Here is a 24,685-nt window from a genome sequence, read left to right as displayed (position 1 = left end):
AAAATGTGGTACATCTTAACAAAACTCCAGTAATTAGCAGCAACACAGGGGTTATTAATTTTTTTTTAAAAGACAAACATTTCTCTTCCACACACCCCCCTTGAAACAAAGCAGAGGAGCCCAGAGGGTTTTCTAAGGGTGAGGTGGGGGAACTCGCCCCCCCCTGGAGAAGGTGCAGTTTCCCGGTTCAGGATGTACAAATGAACTGCAAGTACATGTGAGGTAGATGTGTAGCTAAGAATGACAAAAAAACAAAACTGGAACTGGTGTGCATAAAAATGAAGGGACGTTCTGAACCGGGTTTATTTTATTTTCCTCCCCCAAATAGCACCAACAACTTCCAAGGAGGACGGGGTTTTGATGCAAGCATGGAATCGGCAGGCAAAGAGTTTTGGATGGTGGAGCTTGTTTTTGTTTTAATAAAAAAAGATACCAGCATTTAGGAGAGACAAAGGTTTTGAGGCTCATCTCCAGTCTACTCTACTAGGTCTCTTGAGGCAGCCAGCTGCTTCCTCTTCCTCTTCCAGCATGGTGGGAAGACTGGGTGGGGCAAGCGTGATGCAGGAGATGACAACAAGGGGGGTGGGCTGGTTTGTGCAGAGGGAAGCTGGGCCAGAGAAGAGCACAGAGGCCTTGTTGGGCCTAGAGTGGGACAAGGCTGCAAGGTCATTCATTCACAAAGTGGGGAAGGAGCAGGTCGGGAGAGGCCTTTACTAGACTGGAAGTTTAAAGTGCAGGGACTGGTTCCCCCCACTGGCAGAATGGGATAGGGGAAATCAAGGCACAAGATTAAAAGAAAAAAATCTAGCAGCTCAGAGGTCCATGCTCCTAGGGCCCAGGGTTTTTGCTTTTTTTTGCCTTCGGTCCCTATGCTACACATGCACGCTTGCAAATCATGCTTTTGCGCAGCGGTCGATTCCCAGAGTGTAGGAAGGAGCGATGAGGATGTGAGCGGAAAGCTCAGACCACGACTTTGCTCATGAGAAAGCCACAGATCGGGCTTAAAGCAAAGGTGCTCCACGAAAGCAGCCAGGAGCCTTCCTAGCAGTTAGGAGCTGGCGTGGTTGGGGGGGGGATGAGCGGTGCCATTCGACGGCTGGTCTCTGCAGCCCGTGGAGGATATTCTCGGATGTTTCTCCTAACTGCTAACCCTCCTTCCAGACCTGGGACGATGAGGTCAAAGGGCCCCAAATGCCATGACTCGTTTGTCTGTCATAGGTGTCCCCCTCAGGAAAAGAAAAGCTTAGGAAGTGCTTTAGGGAAGGTGTGGGGAGTGAGAACAGGGCTTAAGACCATGGGTACGCTTTGCAGTGGCGAAATGTAGGGTCTCTATCTGGGCCCGCAGCACACAATCTCTCATGTCTGTGCACGTCCACCTTTCCCCCACTGCAATCTTACTTCCTCTCACACTGCATTAGCATCCAGCCTTACGCATACCCTAATTCTTCCCTTTACACCCTATCCTTTCTCCTTACCCACCCAGCCCTGGCCACAATCTCTCCCTTGCCTTCGCTACCCCTACCCTCGGCCTCCCTCTCGCGTCTTGTGTTACTTGCTGTTCTTAAACCAGTCCTTGCTTCCTTTCTGCATGGGACCGGGCCTTAATAGACAGCTGCATCTGGCTTAAGACTCGGCTCAGGTAGAAACCGCACTCCATTTTTGTTCTTTTAAAAAACGCAGAGTGTCACCAGGTTAACCCTAGGAGACCTTGTTTATATCTTTGGCAAACAAAAGGAAAATGTGGCAAAGAAGAGGTAGGGACATCGGCAGGAACGCCTAGGTCGAAGCTGCTCCTGTCCTCCTCTGCTGGGTTTCGACAAACACAAATAATGTCTCCAGTCCCAAAGGCTGCCTTGATGCAAAATGGGACTCAAACTCTTCCCTTCTTTTGTGTTCCCTCCTCTCACCCCACTTCCACCAAGAGCTGCCTCCTAGTCTAAATGAGAGAGCGACTGACCGGGGGGAGTGGGGAGGCTAGAATACAGGGAGCTCTTAAACACACCGGAGGAGAAAGCAAATGAAACAAGTCTGCCAAACAACTATTTTTAAGGATGAGAAGGAAGCATGGGCAACAGCTAAGCAATTTTCCCCGATCCAGAAAACTGGGGCAGTGGCTTAGGATGGCTCGTACGTGCAGAATCCTGCACTCAGAGCTGGATGGAAGAGATTTGTAGGGGGTTGCCAGGTCTGTTTGCTGTATGGCATCTGTTTAGTTTTGTGCTGCTGGCTGCCCACAGCAGCTCCTCTTGAACAAATGCAGAGAGACTTTCTGCAAATAGATTGGAGTCCCTAGCATAAGACAGATACGCTGTGAAATGCTGATCCTATAGTAAAGCCAAGTCTTTCAGGGCAGTGAGAGAGATGAAGGAACGCCGAAGTAAAATGCAACTAGCCTAGGAAAACATTGCAACGTTAGCTACTGCCGAGATGGAGGTCAACCTCAGTTTTGGGAAATGAAACTTATTTAATAATATAGCTGCATGCCAGCCATGAAACACAGGCACACACATTGAAAAGACCATTCCCACAACATTCCAAAATGCACTCCTTTCTGAACTGGAATTTAATCCTGAAAAGATTCGCAATCCACGAAATCTGTGGTGTGCACAGCAACCCCACCAGGAAGGCTAAAGTCTGCAGCCCCCGGTTTGAAAGGAGAAATTATTTCATGGAGGGTGATGCAGAGTCACTCTGAAACCAGCACTGAAGTATTTGTATCCATGATACCAGGAATTCCTTGCTTCCAAACCAGCTCTTGTTATAGATAACTAGTCACAAATGGCAATTGGGCAGTTTCAGGTGTATATGCATTCCTATGCACAATGAACACATCCAGCCAGTTCAGTAAGACCCAGATAAATATTGCATCCAGATGTACATCTAGATTAATATCTGCAACTGCATCCCTACGCACTTCACAATGCTGTTTCCATGCATGGAGCTCCCTTGATGGAGCTGTCAGACTTTGCTGTATTCCTTATTTCCCTAAACAGAATCTTATGCATCTTGACTTACTGAATTCATAGGACCTAGAGGATTGAACCTTTGGCTACAACTAACTTTTGCTGGGCTGAGTTTATTTCTTTGTTTTATATTTTGTTAGCACTGCAGAGGTGGAACCAGAGCAGGGTCATAATCGAAACTGAATTAAGCTGAAAAAGGGGACAGTGGGAGTCCCATACAGATACCATGTTTTGAGTGGGGTTTGTTTTCCTTAACCATGGTTTAAGTGTTACTTTACATCTGACTTCCTAAACCATGGTTAAATGTTCCTTCTGCACTGAGCAAACCATGGTTAAGACAGTTTCTCCATCCTTCGGCCTGCAAGATGGCAAGCAGATCTTGCTGGTGTCTTATTATATACATGCCCTCCAGGGGCAGGTTAACAGAAGCTAACCATGGTTTCAGTATATTCTGAAATACTAATCAGAGGTGGCAGCAAGCCATGGTTAATGCGAACCATGTTTGAACATTATGTTTGCATTGAACCATTGTTAGAATTTAGTTCTAAGGACATGCTTTGGAAGAGGATCAAGACTTTTACATGGCCATGTGCATCTTACCTACATGGGTTGAATAAATCACATCCTTGGCCACCAGCATCGAATGTCTATATCTAGTGTCTTTCAAGCTTTGCTAATTTATCCGAGTTTATCCATTAAAACTTTGTTATCAAAAGCCTTATATAAAACGGTGATTAAAATAACCAATATAGGAGGGGAACATAATTTCATGCTCACATACTTAATTGATTCTTGGTATGCAATAAATCAGACGTAAATCTAAGAGAAGGCTCAATTTTCACAAATCTCCATGCTCCTTTTTTCTCTTCTTTCAAAACCTGGGATTCTCTAAGCAGTTACGTACTACCATTTGCCTGAAATCCCAACACATCTGATCCTGTTGGACAAGCAGAACCCACAAGGAAATTATCCTGTGCAAGCTGTATTAAAATTAATGGCAGTGGCAGAAGTGCTCCTGTGAAGCTTCTAGCCGTGTCAATCCAAACAAAACTTCCTAATGGATCAGTGTGATCCAGAGGGATTGCATAGAGGACTCAGGCGAAAACTTGGAAAGTGGTTTCTGATGCTGTGTAATGTATTTTATTTTGGGCGGTGGGAGTGGGATATCAGGAAATCTGGTGCAAGAATGGAAATGTTGGTGCAGACCAAAAGTATTATTTGGGTTGCTGTCCAGATTTGGAGCACACTAGAAAACCAATTAATTGAGCCCGAATCTTTTTACAGCTTGATCTAAGGAACTGCTGTGGCTGGCACAAGTTGGGTGTGTCATATGCTACACCGAAACTACGTTTTTGAATGCTGTGGTCTGCTGGCACCCAAATGAAGTAAAGACCGAGTTGCGAAAAAATAAGACAACCAGCTCTCATTTCCTGGAAACTGCCACTTGGGTAACAGGACGATGATGTGCGTAGGGGGGGAGTTGTTCTGCACCCATATCTCTATGGTGCGGTGCGCTTTTGGCCATTTGAGTGGAATATTGTGACAGGCAAAGTTCAACAGAAACACAAGACACCTTTTGCTGATTAATTTTGGCCTAAATCTCTTCCCCCTACTCAGTCGGCTGTTAGGCCTCACCCTGCAGAAGTCAGTTTAGCCCCTGCCGAAAAGCTTTCAGCGATGAAGGTGTGCGGGGGCCCTCTGCCCAAATGAAGGCACTTCAGTTTAGCTCAGCACCTTGGGGTAAATTGTCAGCTGAATTTGATTCAGTCTAAGCTCCAGGCCGGGGAAGGGGCACAAAAACAGCATTCTGGGAATCGACTGATGTTACAAGCAGCGATTCTGCTTGCTTATAACGAGACCTCTCCCTTGCCGATATCTGAGGTATTAAATGGGGTGCCTCAGTCCTGCGTTGCCACCAATTAAGGGTGCAAATTTGGGGGGGTGGCTGAGGAGGACAGACAACAAAGAAGCGTATGACTTAGGAGCTATGCAAGGCGGGTGGGTGTACTGAACCCTTATCTTTCCAAAAACCTCAAACACTCCTGTTAGGGAGGAAAACCTGATCCCACTTAACAGTCAGGACAAAGTACAAATCCTTTAAAAAGAAAAGAAAATACAAATGTCCTGAGAAATGCAAAATTAAAAACAAAGGGGAAAAAGCCCAGTTCTGCAGGGATACCTTCTCCCAATGCCATCCTACATGTGCTGTGCATACACACAGAAACACACACACAAACACACAAACACACACACTTCCACGCTCTCAATCCCTGGCTCACATGACACCCGTATGGCCTCTGCAATTAAGTCCTCCCTGATTGTCAGCTGCATAAGAGCTATTTCGTCAAAGGTATGAGTTGGGCATCAAGAAAGGAGGAGGGGAAAAGGTTTCTCATGATCACATCTGGAGGGGGGGTGGGAAGCAGGAAGCAACATCTAAAAACAAGGTGGAAAGGGTCAGCTTCATGCCAGCTGGGCTGATTTTATGGTGGAAGAGAGGATAAGTCTTTTAGCACCATCTGGTTGGGAAAAAGCGGGGGGGGGGGTTGGGGGGGGAGAAAACGGAGAGAAAACATGCAGAGGTGGTCTAAAGCACTTGGTACCTTTGAAAGGCTCTCCAGGGAAACGCGCTGTAGGAAGGGCTGGATTATTGCACATAGTCTCCTGCTATTGCGAATCTGGGGAGCCAGCAACCAAGGGCTTTTTTTGGGGGGTGGGGTGGGGTGAGGAAGGGAAACGTGCATAGTAACTAGGATATCCGTTTCGAGGTGGGGGTGGGGAACTCAGCCATCCCCTGCAAGGTGCAAGATGCTCCCTGTTTTGTGTGTGGTTTTTTTAAAGCAACCGGAACAGACCTCCCTGCCCCCGCCCCCCCAAATCCCACCCCCGCCAGCTGGAAGCATCGACCTCTGCGCCCCCAACTGGTTTGCCAAGAAAAGAGAGAGGCTGTGTGCACCTGGGTTTGACAGGCATGCAGGAGTCGGAGGGGGGGCATACGGCAGCACAGTCCGGACCGCAGGCAGCAGAAGGCACTGTGTGTGTGTGTGTCCCAAGGGGGGGTCGGGAGGTGGGGCAGGAGAGGGCAGGAGGGCGAAGCACTGTTGCTGGCAACGCGTCCATTCAGTGTCCAAGAGTCCGGAAGCGACGACACATCACGGGGCAGCAGGTTCCTCAATCAGTTTATTGTTCCCCTGATCCAGAGCAGGGCGGGCGAGGGGGGAAGTCCGTGTGGAAGCAAAGAAGGGTCTGCGCAGAAGCTCAAAACAGAGTCCAAAGCAATCCAGCAAGAATCGGTCCCATCGGACAGGGTAGAGGGCAGAAATCGAGGTCTGGAGCAAACTTTCTTTCTTTCTTTTTCTCTCTCTCTCTCTTTCTCAGCTGGGGCAGAACTTTTGCCCCCCGCAAAATAGTCCGTTCATCAAAAGCCACCAGCCACTTCATCTCCCTCCAACTTGACAAGTTTTTACGCAAGCCCCTCTTGCTGCCGTCAAAAGTTCATATTTTTTTTTGTAGTTTTCATTTTTTTGTAGATTTTTTTTGTAGGTTTCCTTTTTTGTTTTTTTGTAAATTTGTCTTTTTTAGAAAAAAAAAAATTACCCTCTTGAAATAATAAAATAATCCTTTCAAAGCAAAATCCCCACTCCCTCCCCGCTCCCACCCCAAGGAAGAAGAAAAGAAGAAGTCTGCATTGATTTTTTTTTTTCCTAACAGCTGCGAGGTGGGGCTTTCTCAGAGCATTTTTTTTCCTTATAAAACAACAAAAAATATTCAAACACTTTTGCATATTTGTCCTTTAAAAAATCTTTTAAATGACCAAAGAAAATAAAACAAAACAAATTCAAAGGAGCAAAAAAATTCCTCCCAGAGTTGGAGAGCCATCTTTCCAAAAAAGAGAGCGAGGAAAAAAAAATAAACAATAACAATTGTTCTTCTCTGGGGAATTTTGTGGCATCCAAAGCGTTTGACTTTGCTGTTAACAAGAAAATTAACGCGCAAACACACGCACACGCACACACAAAAATGTTTTCCTTGTATTAAAATAGTCCTTAGTCCATCTGTACATCTAAGGGTCGGGGGGCCATAGCCTTTCCACCCCCACGCTAACCTCCTTTGGTTCCTCGGTGTCAAAAGTCTATTGCGGTTATTTCCTTTTTTAAAAAAAACACAACAAAAACAAAAACAACCTTTTTTCTTTGCAGGAAAAAAAAATGGTTCCATCTTCTAAACGCAGCACAAATTAAACAAAAATAAAAGTTGTCTCCCTCGAAGTGATTGCTCAGAGCTGAGCTGCTCGATGGTGCTAGAAGGATGGAAAGTGGAGGTAATTACGAGGGCGGGTGCTATCCTGAGTTGGCCCCTGCTGCGCTTGTGGTCCCAGGGTCAAGTCAAAGTGGTCCAGCCTCTGGCACCATCCCCAGCCCTCCTGGAACTGGCTGGTAACCAAGCCTTAGACAGATGTTGCTTTTGCCCTCTGGGAGAGATGGAGCTGTCCTTCCACGCCCCACACAATGCCTCCCCACTTCCACCTTACCTGTTGTTACTTGTTGTACTGGTACGAGTAGGCAGCATGATCCGATGGGGACTCCACTGTCACATGGCTCTGCTGGCCACTGTTCTCCTGTGACAAAACACAGCATCTTAGACAGCATCTTAAAAAGCAGAGACATCACCTTGCCAACAAAGGTCCGTCTAGTTCAAGCTATGGTTTTCCCAGTAGTGATGTATGGAAGTGAGAGCTGGACCATCAAGAAGGCTGATCGCCGAAGAATTGATGCTTTTGAATTCTGGTGCTGGAGGAGACTCTTGAGAGTCCCATGGACTGCAAGAAGATCAAACCGATCCATTCTGAAGGAAATCAGCCCTGAGTGCCTACTGGAAGGACAGATCCTGAAGCTGAGGCTCCAATACTTTGGCCACCTCATGAGAAGAGAAGACTCCCTGGAAAAGACCCTGATGTTGGGAAAGATGGAGGGCCCAAGGAGAAGGGGACGACAGAGGACGAGATGGTTGGACAGTGTTCTCGAAGCTACCAGCATGAGTTTGACCAAACTGCGGGAGGCAGTGGAAGACAGGAGTGCCTGGCGTGCTCTGGTCCAGGGGGTCATGAAGAGGCGGACATGACTAAACGACTGAACAACAACACCACGTTTCCTCCCGAACCTATCAGGTCCACCAAGTTAAGCAAGGCCGAGTTGGATCTGCAAGGGTGTGTCAGGCCTAATGTGCACAGTGACTCATCTCTGGTAGGTCTTGCCCCCATGAAGCAGCTGGGGAGACTGAAGGTCCCCACCTCCCCCACAGCTGCCGAAGTCCCCTCCTCTCCAGAGTTCCCCCCAAGCAATCTGAGACTGTGCCTGCACGAAGTGAACTTCTCCTCTCCCCTCTTCATGCCTCTCCTGGTTCTGGGAGACCAGCGGGGAGAGGAGCTCATTGCAGCAAAAGCTGGAGACCCCAGGACTCTTCACTAGCCTGTCTCATCTTTGCCTCTTGGCTTCCCTCCTGCTTCAGCTTCTGCCTCTGATTCTGGTCTTCTCTCGGCCACAGACTCTCCCTGCTCATTGAGCCCTGTTACCTCTTCAGTTGCCAGCACCTCCTTCTCCCAGTCTTGTCCTTCTGACAACTCATTGTTGTCCCACCACCAATCCCCGGGCTCTGAGCCTTCTTCCACAATTCAAGAAGGACACTGACAAACTGGAACGTGTCCAGAGGAGGGCAACCAAAATGGTCAAAGGCCTGGAAACGATGCCTTATGAGGAACGGCTAAGGGAGCTGGGCATGTTTAGCCTGGAGAAGAGGAGGTTATGGGGTGATATGGTAGCCATGTTCAAATATATAAAAGGATGTCATATAGAGGAGGGAGAAAGGTTGTTTTCTGCTGCTCCAGAGAAGCGGACACGGAGCAATGGATCCAAACTACAAGAAAGAAGATTCCACCTAAACATTAGGAAGAACTTCCTGACAGTAAGAGCTGCTCGACAGTGGAATTTGCTGCCAAGGAGTGTGGTGGAGTCTCCTACTTTGGAGGTCTTTAAGCAGAGGCTTGACAACCATATGTCAGGAGTGCTCTGATGGTGTTTCCTGCTTGGCAGGGGGTTGGACTCGGTGGCCCTTGTGGTCTCTTCCAACTCTATGATTCTATGATTCCCTTGGGAGTTCCTCAGCTGCTGCCTCTCACCATTCCTCTGTGTCCAAACAGCTTGTGACAATCTCCTAGTGTAGGCTTTGCTCTCCACCCCATCCCCTCACTTCCCTTATTGTGTTTTTCGGCGGCTCTCTCTAATTTTCCTCCTCATGGCACACATACAGGAGTTTGCTGCTAAGGAATGTAAGCAGAGAAATGTTGACACTGGCCCTTTGGCCAGGCCTCCACTCGCATGGAAATGAGTCAGGGGCCAGGTGATCTTTCTGCCCCCTCTACAAAGATGATCCTTGTTAAACATTAGTTGGAAACCAAAGTCCTACACCAACTTAAAATGGTTCAGTAGAACGATACAGTCACACCTCAGGATAAATACACTTCAGGATAAGCATTTTCGGGTTGCGCTCTGCATGTGCAGACGGTCAAAATGATGTCGCGCGCATGCGCAGAAGCGTCGAAACGCGACCTGTGCACGCGGTCGCGTCTTACGTTCTGTTCAGGATGCGAATGGGGCTCCGGAACAGATCCCGTTCACATCCCGAGGTACCCCTGTACTTTATATCTCCTAAAGCCAGAGGGCAGTAGTGGGGAGGAAGATGGTTTCACAAAGCTCCAAACAGGCCAGACCATTTTGGCAGTAGGATCAGGAACTAGATTTATTTCTCATGCGTGCAAGAATTGCCTTTGAACACGGTGGTTGGGGTCTAGGCCTGGGCTGTGTACACACCATAATTTAAAGCGCGCACACACGCACACACACTCTCCTGAGAACTGCAGTTTGTTAAGGGTGCTGAAATGGTAGCTTTGTGCAGATCCTAAGATTGTTTCAGAAGGCGGTGCTTAAATGTGCCTTAAACTTATGGTGTATACAGTGTTATTTTTCTAGAAAAGGGGTTCCGGAGTTTGCAGTGAACTTCTCCCTTGTTCTCTTAGAATGGCAATGGCACCCACCTGTCAGGGGCCGGAACTGAGTTCCTGCAAGTTCTGGCTAGGGGGAAAAGCCCTGGGTGTGTATACACACTGGATTCCTTCCTCCCACCCACCCACTTGCCTGTTTTAAACATAAACAGGTGCCTCATCCCTACAGCTGTTCTTGGGCCAAGATAGCCTGGCCACTATAATCCACTCTCTGATAATCTCAGGATTGGATTACTGCACTGTGTTCTAAGCAACCCAGGAGCAGAAACTAGCGCTGAATGCTGCAGCTCGGTTACTTTACGGCAGGGGCGGGGAACCCCTTTTCGGTTGGTGGGCTGGATGCAACTGTGGTCTATCCTTCATGAATCACATTTGACAGCAGGGCTGCCAATCACATGACCTCACACAACACCTGGTGGGCCCAACCCCTTGTCAAAGCAGCACGTCTTGTATTTGGTACCAATATTATTATTATTATTATTATTATTATTATTATTATTATTATTATTAATACCACACCCATCTGGCTGGGTTTCCCCAGCCACTCTGGGCGGCTTCCAACAGAATATTAAAATACAATAACCTATTAAACATTAAAAGCTTCCCTAAACAGGGTTGCCTTCAAATGCCTTCTAAAAGTCTGGTAGTTGTTCTTCTCTTTGACATCTGGTGGGAGGGTGTTCCACAGGGCGGGCGCCACTACCAAGAAGGCCCTTTGCCTGGTTCCCTGTAACTTGGCTTCTCTCAGTGAGGGAACTGCCAGAAGGCCCTCAGCACTGGACCTCAGTGTCCGGGCAGAACGATGGGGATGGAGACGCTCCTACAGGTATACTGGGCCGAGGCCGTTTAGGGCTAAATGCAAGCAGCACTGGTAAAGGGGCAATCAGGAGCCTGCGCTCCTACCTGTTCCTTTGCGAGCATGTCTTGCGCTCAGCAGCCTTTAAATTTGGCAATGAATGCTAGTGGGTTCCTGCGTGGATCTACCCTCAGCAGCACAGCTTGCCCCACGTATAACGGTGGCTTATGCTAGCCACACTTGTGAAGGCAGAATCAGGAACACACTCTAAGGCTCTCAATTGTTCCTTTGCAGCTTCAGCTTCATCTGATGTCAGGTGAGTGACAGGTGTGTTCCTGGATGGGGGATAGTAACTTTGTGGGGCAAATTAAGAGTCCTGGCAGGGCCAGAGGTTTGCCGTGCCTGCTGTATGATGTCCCAAAGCGGAATCTTTCAGGAGTGGCCCTGGTTCCTGGGACTGATTTAAAGTTTTGACTTTGGTTGCCTAAAGATGCAAACGGCCTAGGACCCAAATAGAGTGGTATCTCTGGTTGCGAACGGGATCCGTTCCGGAGCCCCGTTCGCAACCTGAGCAGAACACAACCCGTGTCTGCGTGTGCGCGGGTCGCAATTTGCCACTTCTGCGCATGCGCGTGGCGACATTTTGAGCATCTGCGCATGCGCGAGCGGCAAAACCCGGAAGTAACCCGTTCCATTACTTCCGGGTCACTGCAGGACACAACCTGAAAAGATTTACAGTGGTGCCTCGCAAGACGAAAAGAATCCGTTCTGTGATTCTCTTCGTCTAACGGTTTTTTCGTCTTGCGAAGCAAGCCCATTGACGGATTAGCAGATTAGCGCTATTAGCGGCTTTTAGCGGCTTATCTGCTGATCAGATCAGCTGATAAGCGGCTTAGCGGCTTAGAAAAGGGGGGGAGGGGAAAAAACCAGCAGGAACTCGCAAGACATTGTCGTCTTGCGAAGCAAGCCCATAGGAAATCTGTTTTGCGAAGCACCTCCAAAACGGAAAACTCTTTCGTCTAGCGAGTTTTCCGTCTTGCGAGGCATTCGTCTTGCAGGGCACCACTGTATCATGAAGCGCCTTTAACCCGAGGTATGACTGCACATGGCAGACAGCCTCTCCCAGTGCATCCGACCTGGGCTTTAAAATGAGTGGGGAGGCCCTGCTGGCCATGTCTGTTATAAGCACCCAGAACAAAGCCATCACAGCAATTACAGAACTCCTTCCCATTAGAGAGATGTCTGGCCAGTATTGCCTTTAGTCATCTTTTGAGAGCACTTTTTCCTCCCTTATTCTGGTTTCTGGAAGAAAGTGACCCAAAAATATTCAGAATTGACTGTGATGGTGCCGGCTGTGGAATACTTGGAAGTCGAATGGAATCAGTTCCAGAAGTCCGTTCGACTTCCAAAACATTCGGAAACCAAAGCGCGGCTTCTGATTGGCTGCAGGAAGCTCCTGCAGCCAATCGGGAGCCGTGGAAGCCCCGTCAGACGTCTGGGTTCCAAAGAACGTTCACAAACTGGAACAATCACTTCCAGGTTTTGATGATTTGGGAGCCAATTTGTTCAGGAGCAAAGGCGTTCAAGATCCAAGGTGCGACTGTACTATGTATTTTGCAGTACAGTGCTACCTCGGGTTAAGTACTTAATTCGTTCCGGAGGTCCGTTCTTAACCTGAAGCACCACTTTAGCTAATGGGGCCTCCTGCTGCTGCTGCGCCGCCGGAGCACAATTTCTGTTCTCATCCTGAAGCAAAGTTCTTAACCCGAGGTACTATTTCTGGGTTAGCGGAGTCTGTAACCTGAAGCGTATGTAACCTGAAGCGTATGTAACCTGAGGTACCACTGTTTGGTATTTTGTGTAGGTTCTGCCCTGCGATTGTCAGATGAAGAACGGTCTAGAAATAACGTTTATAATAATGATCAGTAAAAATAAAAACAGTTCCCAGCTGTGATATGTGTGTGTGTGTGCATGCGTGCGTGTTTGTGATACAGTGGTACCTCGGGTTAAGTACTTAATTCGTTCCGGAGATCCGTTCTTAACCTGAAGCACCACTTTAGCTAATAGGGCCTCCTGCTGCTGTCGCGCTGCCGGAGCACGATTTCTGTTCTCATCCTGAAGCAAAGTTCTTCACCCGAGGTACTATTTCTGGGTTAGCGGAGTCTGTAACCTGAAGCGTATGTAACCTGAAGCGTATGTAACCCGAGGTACCACGGTATATTGGTGCCTGGCATGCACCCCCAACTTAGAGAGAAATAACAAGAGGGCCTCTTACCTCAACTGCGACACTAGAGGAAGGCACAGGTGTGTACTGGGGGATGTAGGCTCCTTGCATAGCTGCTGCTGCTGGCATGTACTGGTGGGACAGAGGGAGAGGAGGCGTCAAAAAGGCGCAGGAGACGAGGGCTAAAGCCCCTCCGAGAAGGGTAGAGGAGGAAGAAGACACTTACCGTGCCAGCACTGCTGAGGGACAAGTGGCCCAGCTGCTGAGTTAGGGGCCCCATCATGGAAGTGGGCTGGATGGAAATCGCATGGTCCATGGTAGGTGTCAGCACTGTGCCCTGTTTAGCAACAGCAAGAGAGAGAGAGAGAGAGAGAGAGAGAGAGAGAAGGAGAGAGAAGTTAAAGAAAAAAATTGTGGGAATAAGATAATGGAGAGAGGGAAGTGTCCATAAAGGGCCTGGAATAACTCATGGCAGAGGAGACACTGGCAGCAGTTAAAGGTGGGGCTACCTTTGAAGGTGGCCCAGAAACTACAATTAACCCAGAATGCGGCAGCTAGACCGGTGACTGGGAGCAGCTGCCAAGACCACATAACACCGGTCTTGAAAGACCTACATTGGCTCCCAGTATGTTTCCGAGCACAATTCAAAGTGCTGGTGCTGACCTTGAAAGCCCTAAACGGCCTCGGTCCAGTATACCTGAAGGAGCGTCTCCACCCCCATCGTTCAGCCCGGACACTGAGGTCCAGCTCCGAGGGCCTTCTGGCAGTTGCCTCACTGTGAGAAGAGAGGTCGTAGGGAACCAGGCAGAGGGCCTTCTTGGTAGTGGCGCCCGCCCTGTGGAACACCCTCCCATCAGATGTCAAGGAAATAAACAATTGTCTGACTTTTAAAAGACATCTGAAGGCAGCCCTGTTTAGGGAAGTTTTGAATGTTTGATGTTTTATCGTTCTTTTAATATTCCGTTGGGAGCTGCCCAGAGTGGCTGGGGAAATCCAGCTAGATGGGTGGGGTATAAATTATTATTATTATTATTATTATTATTATTATTATTATTATTATTGAAATGAAGTAAGGAGAAGCCTCTGTGATTTAAAATAATTAGGTGGCGTATGCTGGCTGCAAGCCAGGGGTGAAGTTTTCTCTACATTCATCATGGTCCCCTCAGCTTTCTAGGGGCAGGGGATACCTAGCTAGCCTTGGGGAAGGAGGGTGTCGTCTAATATCCTGGACAAGGGCCTCAGGCGTTAGGTTGCTCTCTCGTGTAATGCTTAGATGACTTTTTGCATCTCCTGCATTTGCAAAATACAAACTTCACAAACGTTTGATTTGAAACTGGCTCTGCTGCTCTGCATTCTGCATCCAAGTAAGTTTATGTTCCAAACAGAAAGGGTGTTACATGCAAATAAAATGCCCTTAGACAAGAACTCTAGGTGGATATTATGGGAGGAAGGGGTCTCACCGTGGGCGGCATGAGGTATGACTGATGGTGCATCCATGACGGGCTGTGAACCTACAGAGAGTAATAGAAGTAGATAGTTATCAGTAACACATTTCACTTAGTAATTCTTGAAAAAGCTCTTAAAAGTCGGCCAGTCTTATTATCCCCATATCACTGATAGGGAAAGGGCTGTGAGATAAGTGGCTGAGGTGAGATTTGAAGCAAAGGCTTCCAGATTTGCAGCTCACACTCGTAGGCCCAAAACAGATCTATGACAGTAGATGTTTGAATCAAGGCCTGTGCTGATCACATACAAAGCTGGGGATAAGAGTAAGAGAGAAGTACCTGGTAGGAAGAAACAGGTGACGGGAGATAAGGAGAGAGCGCAGTCTGGGCAATCATCCTGTTGGGGGCCAGGCTGTAGGGTGTTGTGTAGAACCTGCAGAGGGTATGGGGAGAAATCCTTGAATTGCTTCATACAGCTTCAGAGGAGGCTGAATGTACAGCCCTTCCCATAAGCTCACAGATAGGCAGATCTTATTCTGCCAGGTCTCCTTGAAGGCTATGGCCAGATCGTCTACCAAACTATTTCTTGGTTACAATGTGAAGAAACAGGCAAAGCAGAAGACATACCCATTTTGTAGCGCCGTTGTGGGGTCATAGGTCAAGGTCATCCCACCCTGCATGGAAATAGTAGACAGTTCATACGTGGCTCCTCCCATTCTCCTGACCCACCAAGATCCCAGCTCAACCAATCAGCAACTGCTTCTGTGCCTTCCTAGGGGCAGGTTGCAAGCCTCACTCTGCTTAGTGGAACCCCTGATGATGCCACCTCAAACTCCTGCAGCCAGCCAGGACCCTAAAAGCAGGGGCAGGAACACTTTTCTGTCCAGTGTGCCAGATCCTAATCTCCCCAACCCACGGCAGGCCAAATTGGGCAGGTGGGTGTCCCCCTGCCAATTACCTGGCGTCATAGTAATGTTCACCAATCCTGCACTTTGAAGCCCCAATTGTCGGGACTTCAAAGCACAGCACAGGGCTGTTTGGAAGCCCTTTGAAAGCCAATGTAGTGATACTCCTTAAAACTCCAAAAATTGAAGGCTTAAAGAGCTCGTGAAGGGCTTTCATACAGCCCAGCACTGCCTGTTTGGTTTCTGGACGTTCAAAGAGCAGTACTGGGAAGGAGGAGCGGTTTCCACTGAATGGAAACAGCTTTACCTTCCTTGATCAATGCACACTCTCATCATCAACTGATGGGGGTGGGAGCGCACTTTGCTCCATCAAAGGAACAAAATGAGCTCACTTTAAGCTCTGAACTGAAGTTCCATTCTTACCTGCCCCACAGCTGACGTCGTGTATTATCTCAGGTGTAGGGCAGGTGGGCGTGGCTTCCAAAATATGGGGAGCCCTGGCAGGCCCTGTTCGGCCTGTCCCTCACCACTGCCCTAAAGAAAATGTCTAATCCCCAAGCCTGCACAACCTATGGCCAGCCCACTAAACCAAAGGCCGTCCACCAGCCACACAAAATAGCCAGCCAGGAGTGTGACAATCACTCTGTTTTTGCAGTTTCACACATGCAGCAAAATGTTCATACGAGATGGTTGTTGAGCTCTGGGCTGACTGCCGCATGTGGCTAACGGACTGGTCTCCGACTGTTGCAGCCTCCCCCCATTCCCTGCTGCCCCCTCCCTACCGTGTCATTCTCCCGTGGCCAGGCTCGCCCGTTCTGCACGTATTTGCCCTGATTCTGGCGCTTCTTCTGGCCGCCATCAGCAAATTTGCAAAGCAACGGATCTGGAGGTGCTGCAAAGGGAAAGGAGCATTTTGTGAGGGGGAAATCACGACATGCAGTTTCCCAACTGCACTGCAATGTAGGTCTCTTGAAAGACCTACACTGGCTCCCAGTACGTTTCCGAGCACAATTCAAAGTGTTGGTGCTGACCTTTAAAGCCCTAAACGGCCTTGGTCCAGTATACCTGAAGGAGCGTCTCCACCTCCATCGTTCTGCCCAGACACTGAGGTCCAGCGCCGAGGGCCTTCTGGCGGTTCCCTCACTGTGAGAAGCCAAGTTACAGGGAACCAGGCAGAGGGCCTTCTCAGTAGTGGCACCTGTCCTGTGGAACGCCCTCCCACCAGATGTCAAAGAGAAGAACAACTACCAGACTTTTAGAAGACATCTGAAGACAGCCCTCTTTAGGGAAGCCTTTAATGTTTAACATACCACTGTATTTTAATACTCTGTTGGAAGCCGCCCAGATGGGCGGGGTATAAATAATAAATTCTATGTTATGCTATGCTATTGGGACGCGGGTGGCGCTGTGGGTTAAACCACAGAGCCTAGGATTTGCCGATCAGAAGGTCGGCGGTTCGAATCCCTGTAATGGGGTGAGCTCCCGTTGCTCGGTCCCTGCTCCTGCCAACCTAGCAGTTCGAAAGCACATCAAGTGCAAGTAGATAAATAGGTACCGCTCCGACGGGAAGGTAAACGGCGTTTCCGTGTGCTGCTCTGGTTCACCAGAAGCGGCTTAGTCATGCTGGCCACATGACCCGGAAGCTGTACGCCAGCTCCCTCGGCCAATAAAGCGAGATGAGCTCCGCAACCCCAGAGTCGGCCACGACTGGACCTAATGGTCAGGGGTCCCTTTACCTTTATGGTATGCTATGCTATTCAAAGCAATACAGCATTGGAAAAGCTTTATCGCTTGACTTTGCGGGATGCAGGAAATGGCTCAGAGTTCTCCCTTGCTGTTCCTCACAAGAGCAATCCACACATCCTCCTGAGACAGTCTTAGCTGCCAGGCTCCCACTACCACTCAACCCTCACAGCCAACTGTGCTTCTCACCTGGGACCCCTGGAGGTGTTTTGATATATTTGCCATTGAAGTGCGTGATGATAGCTTCACACTTTTCTGTAGACTCCATCCTGGGGGAAGAAGCGAAAAGAAACCATTGGTGACCCTGGGCTGTGGCGTCTGTCAATGTAAGCGGAGGAGCCACACTTATTGCAAAGTTGTAGCCCGCCTGCTCCTGGTCACGCTGAGATTCCTACAGATGTGAAGCAACAGTGGCATAAAAAGGAGGGAGGGAAGCTAATGCTGTTCTAGGTTGCATCAACAGAAGTCTAGTGTCCAGATCTAGAGAAGTAATAGTACTGCTCTATTCTGCCTTGGTCAGACCACACCTGGAGTACTGTGTCCAGTTCTGGGTGTCACAAATTAAGAAGGATATTGACAAGCTGGAATGTTTGCAAAGCAGGGTGGCCGGGATGATCAAGGGTCTGGAGTTGATGGACTTGGGTATGTTAAGCCTGGTAAAGAGGAGACTGAGAGGAGATATGATAGTCATTTTTAAATATCTCAAGGGCTGTCACATGGAAGGTGGAGCTAGCTTGTTTTCTTCTCCTGTTCCAGTGGGTAAGACTGGAACCAATGGCTTCAGGTTACTAGAAAAGAGATTCCGACTAAACTTCAGGAAGGGAATTCCGATGTTAAGAGCTGTCACCCACCTTCTCCCATCAGGGCTTCTGTGCCTGTAATGGCTGTGTGTGTGAGAGGAATTCAACAGTAATGCTTTCCCCAAGAGAGATGTGTAGAGATGGGAAATCTCTAGTTGCTGGATTTCTGCTTGTCAGGAAAACTGCCCGGGGTGAGCGAGCAATCCTAAGTAGAACACTTCTATCTTATAACCAGTTTCTAACTCCTTTCCGCTCAAGGATTCACATGTTAAAAGTGATTCAGTGAGCACATATGTAAATAAAAGTTAAGACAGGAATCAGCTTTCTATGTGACTTTACCAGAATCTAACCCACAGACAGGATTCTTAAGGATCCTGCTTGCAGATTCCACTTGGGAAAGTTATTTAGGTGGTACATTCCCAATGAATATTTCTTTAAAACTGAATCCAAGAGCTCAAGACTTAAGATTGAAACAGGCCTGGAAAGCCCAAATTACTGCAATTCATTCCATTTTGTGGCTGAGCACCTGTCTAGAATCACTTTCATCTCTGAGCAATCAGATGCATCAAATCCAGGGCTGCAAGGAGCTGCTGCAAAGTTGGCGCGTGTCTATACACTGCTATGTTATAACAACTGCACACATTGTTAGTATCATTATTATTCCCTTCTAACTTTTAAGAGCTACTGGACTTGCAGTTCCACATTGCCTGCCACAAGGGGGCGCAGGAGAATATTTGGCTTGGACAAACTGGAGGAGGATGCCAACTTGGAATTAGGTGTAAAACTATCCAAATTTCTCTCCTATCCCATCAGGAACAATGACGTCTGGTGTCACCAGCCGGCTAGAAAATAAAGTAGCCATTGTTAAGGTACAATTCCTAATTCTAATTTAGGGAATGGTGCAATCCAAAGTGCCCGCCTTGGGTATGTTGATGTTAAGAGAAAGCTGCAAGGTGGTGCTGGTTGGAGGAGGAGGAGTCAGGGCTCATCTAGTGTAAAATGGAAACCTGGCAGCAGGGGGCATTGTAGGACAGAACAGGAGAAGCTGTCCCAGCTGGTAGAGGAAGCAGGGAATGTGGGAACTGAGATGGCTGTGTCCACCCAGATGTGTCTGAGCAGATGAAGACCACCAGAGTTTGTCTGCCTAAAAGTACTTCTACAGCCTGGCAAATACCTTGCAGTGAGTTTGGCATTTGCAGAAAGGGGATTGATTGAAAAACTCAATACAGTGGTACCTCGGTTTACGAACTTAATCCGTTCCGGAAGTCCGTTCTTAAACCGAAACCGTTCTTAAACAGAAGCGTGCTTTCCCTAATGAGGCCTCTCGCCACCGGTGCCCTTCCACCGTTCGGATTCCATTCTTAGACTGAGGTAAAGTTTGCAAACTGGGACACTACTTCCGGTTTTGCGGAGTTCGTAAACCGAATACAGTAGTACCTCGGGTTAAGTCCTTAATTAGTTCCGGAGGTCCGTTCTTAACCTGAAACTGTTCTTAACCTGAAGCACCACTTTAGCTAATGGGGCCTCCTGCTGCTGCTACACCGTGGCTGCACAATTTCTGTTCTCATCCTGAAGCAAAGTTCTTAACCTGAAGCACTATTTCTGGGTTAGCGGAGTCTGTAACCTGAAACGTCTGTAACCTGAAGCATCTGTAACCTGAAGCGTATGTAACCTGAGGTACTACTATAGTTCATAAACAGGGCAGTTCTAAAACCGAGGTACTACTGTATTGTGAGTCACACAGCGTGTTGCAATAAACCAGGGATGGGGACCTGTTGCCCCTTAGATGTTGCTAGGCCCCAACTCCCATCAACCTCAGCCGGCATGCCCAATGGTTGGAGAGATAATGGAAACTGGAATCCAGCGACCTCTAGTTTTCCCACTCCAGCACTAAACAATATGGCAGGTATGTGGGAAAACAGACACAGGGATGTGGATGCCCTTGTTGAACATAATGCCTAGATCAGCTCAGAAGGAAAACTGCAGCCTTGGACAACCTTGTGGTCCAAGTGAGCAAGAAACAGACAAACCTACGTAACCTCAAGGTTAGATTACTGCAGTGCGTTATACGCAGGGCTGTCTCTTAAGACGGTTTGGAAACTTCAGCTAGTGCAGAATTCAGCAGCCAGCTTGCTCACCGGGGCAAGACAGTTTGAGCATATTACACTGATCCTGGTCCGACTGCACTGGCTACCAATTAGTTTCTGAGCCAAATTCAAAGTACTGGTTTTGACCTATACACCCTTAAATGGCTCAGGACCGCAATACCTCAAGGACCACCTCTTTCCATATGAACCTACCCAGACCCTGAGATCATCTTCTGAGGCCCTTCTTCGTGTGCCTCCTCCTCAAGACGTCCAAAGGGTGGCAACACGAGAACAGGGCCTTCTCTGCAGTGGCGCCTTCATTATACACCTTTAGGTGCCAGGCAAAAACGTTCCCCTTTAACCAGTCGGCCTTTGGCTGATTAACATCAGATGCCCTTTTAAAATGTGTTGGGGAGGGGAGCGTTATTGGGTTGCTCTTTTTATTTTTATTATGTATTTTGTGTTTTTATATTGCGTCTTCATGTTGTGAACTGCCCTGAGACCTGTGGGTACAGGACGTAAACTAATTTAATTTAATAATAATAATAACCATCAACACTAGGCCCTAGGAATAGGGCATACATCGTATAAGTGGAAATGCAAACATTCCCCCAGGTGAGGGAGCGTGTGTTTGTTCAGCATATCTGCAAACCTTCCATACATAAGGGAGGGTTTGTTCTAGCAAGTCCCTGGGCAAAAGCCCTTGTGGAAACAAACGCCTGGACAAAGGCGTCTAGGTCAAGACTCGGCCAGGTGTGGGCTTGCTAGCCTCTGTGTGGCCAGTGATTTCTGGGTCTCTGTGAAAGCAGAGCAGCGCAGCGACAGAGACAAGTGAGCACATGTCTGCATGGGAAGGTGCACAGACACGCCTGCCTCAGGGAGCAAGCTGCCACCATTGTGTGAGGCGAGATCACAGGAGTTAAGAAGCCAGACCCCAGCAAGGGCTGGAGCACAAGGGAGTCTGCCTGTAGACAGAGAAAGCCCGCCCTTCCTGACCTGGCAAAGCCGACCCCTCGGCTGGTACCGCTGGCGTCGCGAAGGATGCGCGTGGAGATGACTTGTCCAAAGGGCTTCAGCATCGACTCCAATTCAGCCTCGTCCATGCCCAGAGGCAGGTTTGACAGGTAGAGGTTGGTGGGATCCTGCTCCTGTTGCTATGGAAACAAGAAAGTCAGGCTGTTGCCTAGCAATCCTCCATCCCGTCCCTGGGGACTCGTTCCTTTCAGGCCACCCCTTCCCTTCCCAAATTCGCAGCCTGCCTCAGCTCACGAGACTGGCCGTTTCCCAACCTCAGTCATATCACAAAGACTCTCAACGCCTAAGAAGGAGGCAAAGCACAGAATTTGGTCCGTGATCACAGTCTGCACCCTGGAGAGCCCTGGAGAGAAATACACTACAGTGGTACCTCTGGTTACGAACTTAATTTGTTCCGGAGGTCCGTTCTTAACCTGAAACTGTTCTTAACCTGAAGCACCATTTTAGCTAATGGCGCCTCCCACTGCTGCTGTGCCGCCGCTGCGCAATTTCTGTTCTCATCTTGAAATAAAGTTCTTAACCCGAGCTACTACTTCCGGGTTAGCGGAGTCTGTAACCTGAAGTGTTTGTAACCTGAAGCATTTGTAACTCAAGGTACCACTGTACTGGGATATACAGGGCAGCTTAAGGCTTAGGATTTCTGCGTATCAGAAGGGACCCATGATTTCATACAGAGAGTTAGCGCTCGTCCGAAGCTCCGTTTGGCCTGCTGCTTTCTCTGGGAAAACCCACTCTTTACCACTATAAACGGCAATCATAGAATTGTAGAGTTGGAAGGTAACCCAAAGGCCATCTAGTCCAACCCCTGCAATGCAGGAATAATGCAGGTTTGTTCCGATTCAGCTGCAAAGAGCATGTTTCCCAGGGGAAAGCTGCAAAACAGCCTGGACCTGTGCCTAGAAAATGTGGGAGAAGTGGAAAACCACTCGGACCCAAGCTTTCTAGGCCCGGGACAAGCAGAAGTGTGGCTAAGGCAGCAGACAAGACAGCTATGTCTGTTGCATGTATGCATGCAAGTATTACGACGCTACACAGTGTGGACAATTCATTTGAAAAGCCCATATATATATGCAAGCGGGGAAGCCTGCCCCAATCACAGTTGCCAAACAGTTGTGTGTACAGATGTTTTAAAAAACATGCTTGTATTGTGTATGTTTTCTGCATTATGTAGGGAGCTGGCCTGGGATTTGAACTGCAGCCTAGAGGCTGCCCTCCTGTCTTCCCTCCTGGAGAAGGAAGGATTGGCATCTTCCCCCATAGGTGCTGGGGCACACGTCTTACCTTGGCCATCTGGGCCTGAACCCCACTGGCTTTGAGTGCAGTCACTGCCTTCTGGGCCGCTGTGGGGCTGTCAAAATCCACAAAGCCATAGCCTGCAGAAATCAAGGAGATGGAAATAAGAGGGGCAGGCCTTGCGTACCTTGCTTCGAAGGTGGAGAAACGGCCTGTGCAGAGAACCACTCAGCTCTCTACTAGTTAGCATGGCCTAGAGGCACCCCCCCCCAATGTCTATGGCACGGTAGACCCCTTTCCCTGACCTTCCCCCCCACCATGCGCACACTTTTCAATACCTTGCAGTGCCACACCCTCCAGCATGCCACAGATGCATTCTGAGCGGGCAATGCTGAGCTTGTGTTACCTGGCTAGTTAGCAAACATTGGCAGGAAAGCGAGGGAGGGACAGCCTGCCTCTCACTGTCAGGAAGACCGCAGAGCGATTCCCCTTCCCCTCTCCAAGCCTCTGTTCTGAGTGGATGCTGCTCCCTCCTCCCCCCCATCCCATCCCATCCCTCAGCAATGTCTGGCATGTCAGGAATTCCACTCCCTACCCCCCCCCCCAATGGCACCTCCCTCTCACACAGATAACCCAGCCCCACCTCCCAGACAGAACCAATCTTCCCCCAGAAACTTGGCTCCGGAATCGAATTCTCATCCTTTCCTCTCCCTTGCCCCTCTTTCCTTATGAGCCCCCTCCCTGCCAAACCCACAGCCCTTGAGATTGAGAGAACTTGTGCAGGGAAAGGTATCTTCTTGGGGAGAAGGCTCAGTCCCAAAACCGCTCAGTGCAATCGGGTAAAGGATGCAGTGAAGCACTCCGGCCTCTGAGCTCTCCCTCTCCAAAACCGCAAGCAAAACCCCATCTGCCCCGAGCTGCGATTCCAGCCCCATATGCCCTTTCCTTCTCATCACTGCAGCACTGTGCTCCCCTCACCCAGTTGGCAGCGCACCGCCCCACCATTCTGCACTTGCCTTTGCATTTGTTGGTCGTTTTGTCCAGGATGGCCTTGGTGGAGACAATTTTGCCATATCTGTGGGGCACAAAGGAACATGGTGGAATTAATGCCATTGCTGTTCATAACCAACATCCAAAAATATGCCACATCCTTCCTTCCTTCCCTGCTGAGCAGTCCAATAAGCTCCAAGCATCTAGTGGTTTGTGCAGGCCTGAGCAATCCCCTGGGGAGAAATCCGAGAGAGTGCTACATTTCTAAACAGCCCTCAAAAGCCGGGCTAGAAATCATGTCTCTACTGGGTAAGGCCTTGCCCTCTTCTAGAAATCCGAAGAACATTAATACATTCTGTAGGCGATGCTTTCCCCCATCACTAGAATTCCTATTGTGCAACTGCTGAAGGTGTGGTTCAGGGGAGGAAAAGTGTCAGGCAAGTAACACCTCCTGGACAGAGGCCTGACTATGGGCCAAATGTCACTTTACATGGCAGGCAGGTTTGCTGCTGGCTAGCGGGGCTGGGCGATGTTGGGTTTTCAACATTGCAGTGTATCACCAGCCAAACACGAAATACCCCAATGTTGAAAAAAGCTGCATTAGCTCCAGCCGGCGAGATACCGGGTGAAACTGCCGCAGCTCTCATTGTGGGAGCTGAAGCGCTTTCACCCCAGCGCCTTGTGGGCTGTGGCCAATACAGCTGGCCCCAGCCTGCTGCTCAGCTGGGGGGCGGAAAGGCTCCTGCTCCTGCCCCCAGCTGAGTGAGCCCTGAGGCCCCTGCAGCAAGGACCTTGGGGCTCCTTGGCCAAGATCCCTCTGCCTTTGCTGGCATGGGGGGTGGGCGAGCTACCTTGTCCACTTGCTCCCCACACCCCAAAGATGGACCAAGTGGCAGCAGCCAAGCATACGGAACCTGTCAGGCTCTGTGCATTTGACTGCCTTCGCCCGTGAGGGTGCACTGTCTCTTTCCTCCGGTGGGGTGTGTGTGTGTCGTTCATCCCAGGAGGAATGACGCAGCCCGCCCTCCCGGGCGAAGTCCACAAGGCGCGGGGTACAAAGCCACCCTATCCACACCTTGCGGAGAAGGGCTGCTGGAGGCTGCTGGCGAGCGCTGGGCCTGCCAGCAGCACCAAAGAGCCCCTACACCGCTGCCATCCACCGGGAGGGTGGGCTACATCTTTCTGGGAGGAAAGGCGCAGCACACCTCCTGGAGAAGGCAGCCAGGTGGGGTCAAACTGCTCTCAGCTGGGAAGGGCGGGCTTCGCACTTCCCAGCCCCAAACCCCCTCCTACTGGCATGCAAGCAGTCCCTCTGTCTCCAGCAGCCAGCTAGTTTGTCTCTTCCTCAGCTCGCTGGGTGCTGGAGGCAGAGGGACTCAAGAGCGGTGATGGTTTCGCCAGCAAAAT

At 49.2% G+C, this 24,685-nt stretch overlaps 1 protein-coding gene across 3 annotated transcripts in view; it reads right to left on the bottom strand.

Annotated features, from left to right (window-relative positions):
• Positions 1-389: 389 nt before the first annotated feature.
• Positions 390-24,685, bottom strand: part of RBMS2 (RNA binding motif single stranded interacting protein 2) — a 90,690-nt gene continuing 66,394 nt past the window's right edge. For all 3 annotated transcript variants that reach the window (XM_083490310.1, XM_083490309.1, XM_083490308.1), the window contains 12 exons: positions 23,305-23,363; positions 22,337-22,428; positions 21,017-21,174; positions 17,323-17,402; positions 16,173-16,282; positions 15,113-15,159; positions 14,825-14,918; positions 14,501-14,551; positions 13,267-13,377; positions 13,092-13,172; positions 7,495-7,581; positions 390-7,263 (listed from right to left, as the gene is read on the bottom strand). In XM_083490310.1, the coding sequence (XP_083346436.1) occupies positions 7,501-7,581; positions 13,092-13,172; positions 13,267-13,377; positions 14,501-14,551; positions 14,825-14,918; positions 15,113-15,159; positions 16,173-16,282; positions 17,323-17,402; positions 21,017-21,174; positions 22,337-22,428; positions 23,305-23,363 (964 nt within the window). In that variant the 3' untranslated portion in view covers positions 390-7,263; positions 7,495-7,500. The remainder of the gene's footprint in view (positions 7,264-7,494; positions 7,582-13,091; positions 13,173-13,266; positions 13,378-14,500; positions 14,552-14,824; positions 14,919-15,112; positions 15,160-16,172; positions 16,283-17,322; positions 17,403-21,016; positions 21,175-22,336; positions 22,429-23,304; positions 23,364-24,685) is intronic.

This window comes from Podarcis liolepis (genome assembly GCF_965112155.1).
Source record: "Podarcis liolepis genome assembly, chromosome: 2".
NCBI lineage: Eukaryota > Metazoa > Chordata > Lepidosauria > Squamata > Lacertidae > Podarcis > Podarcis liolepis.
Note: the sequence above shows the minus strand (reverse complement) of the source record. Positions and strands in the feature narration are given on the sequence as shown.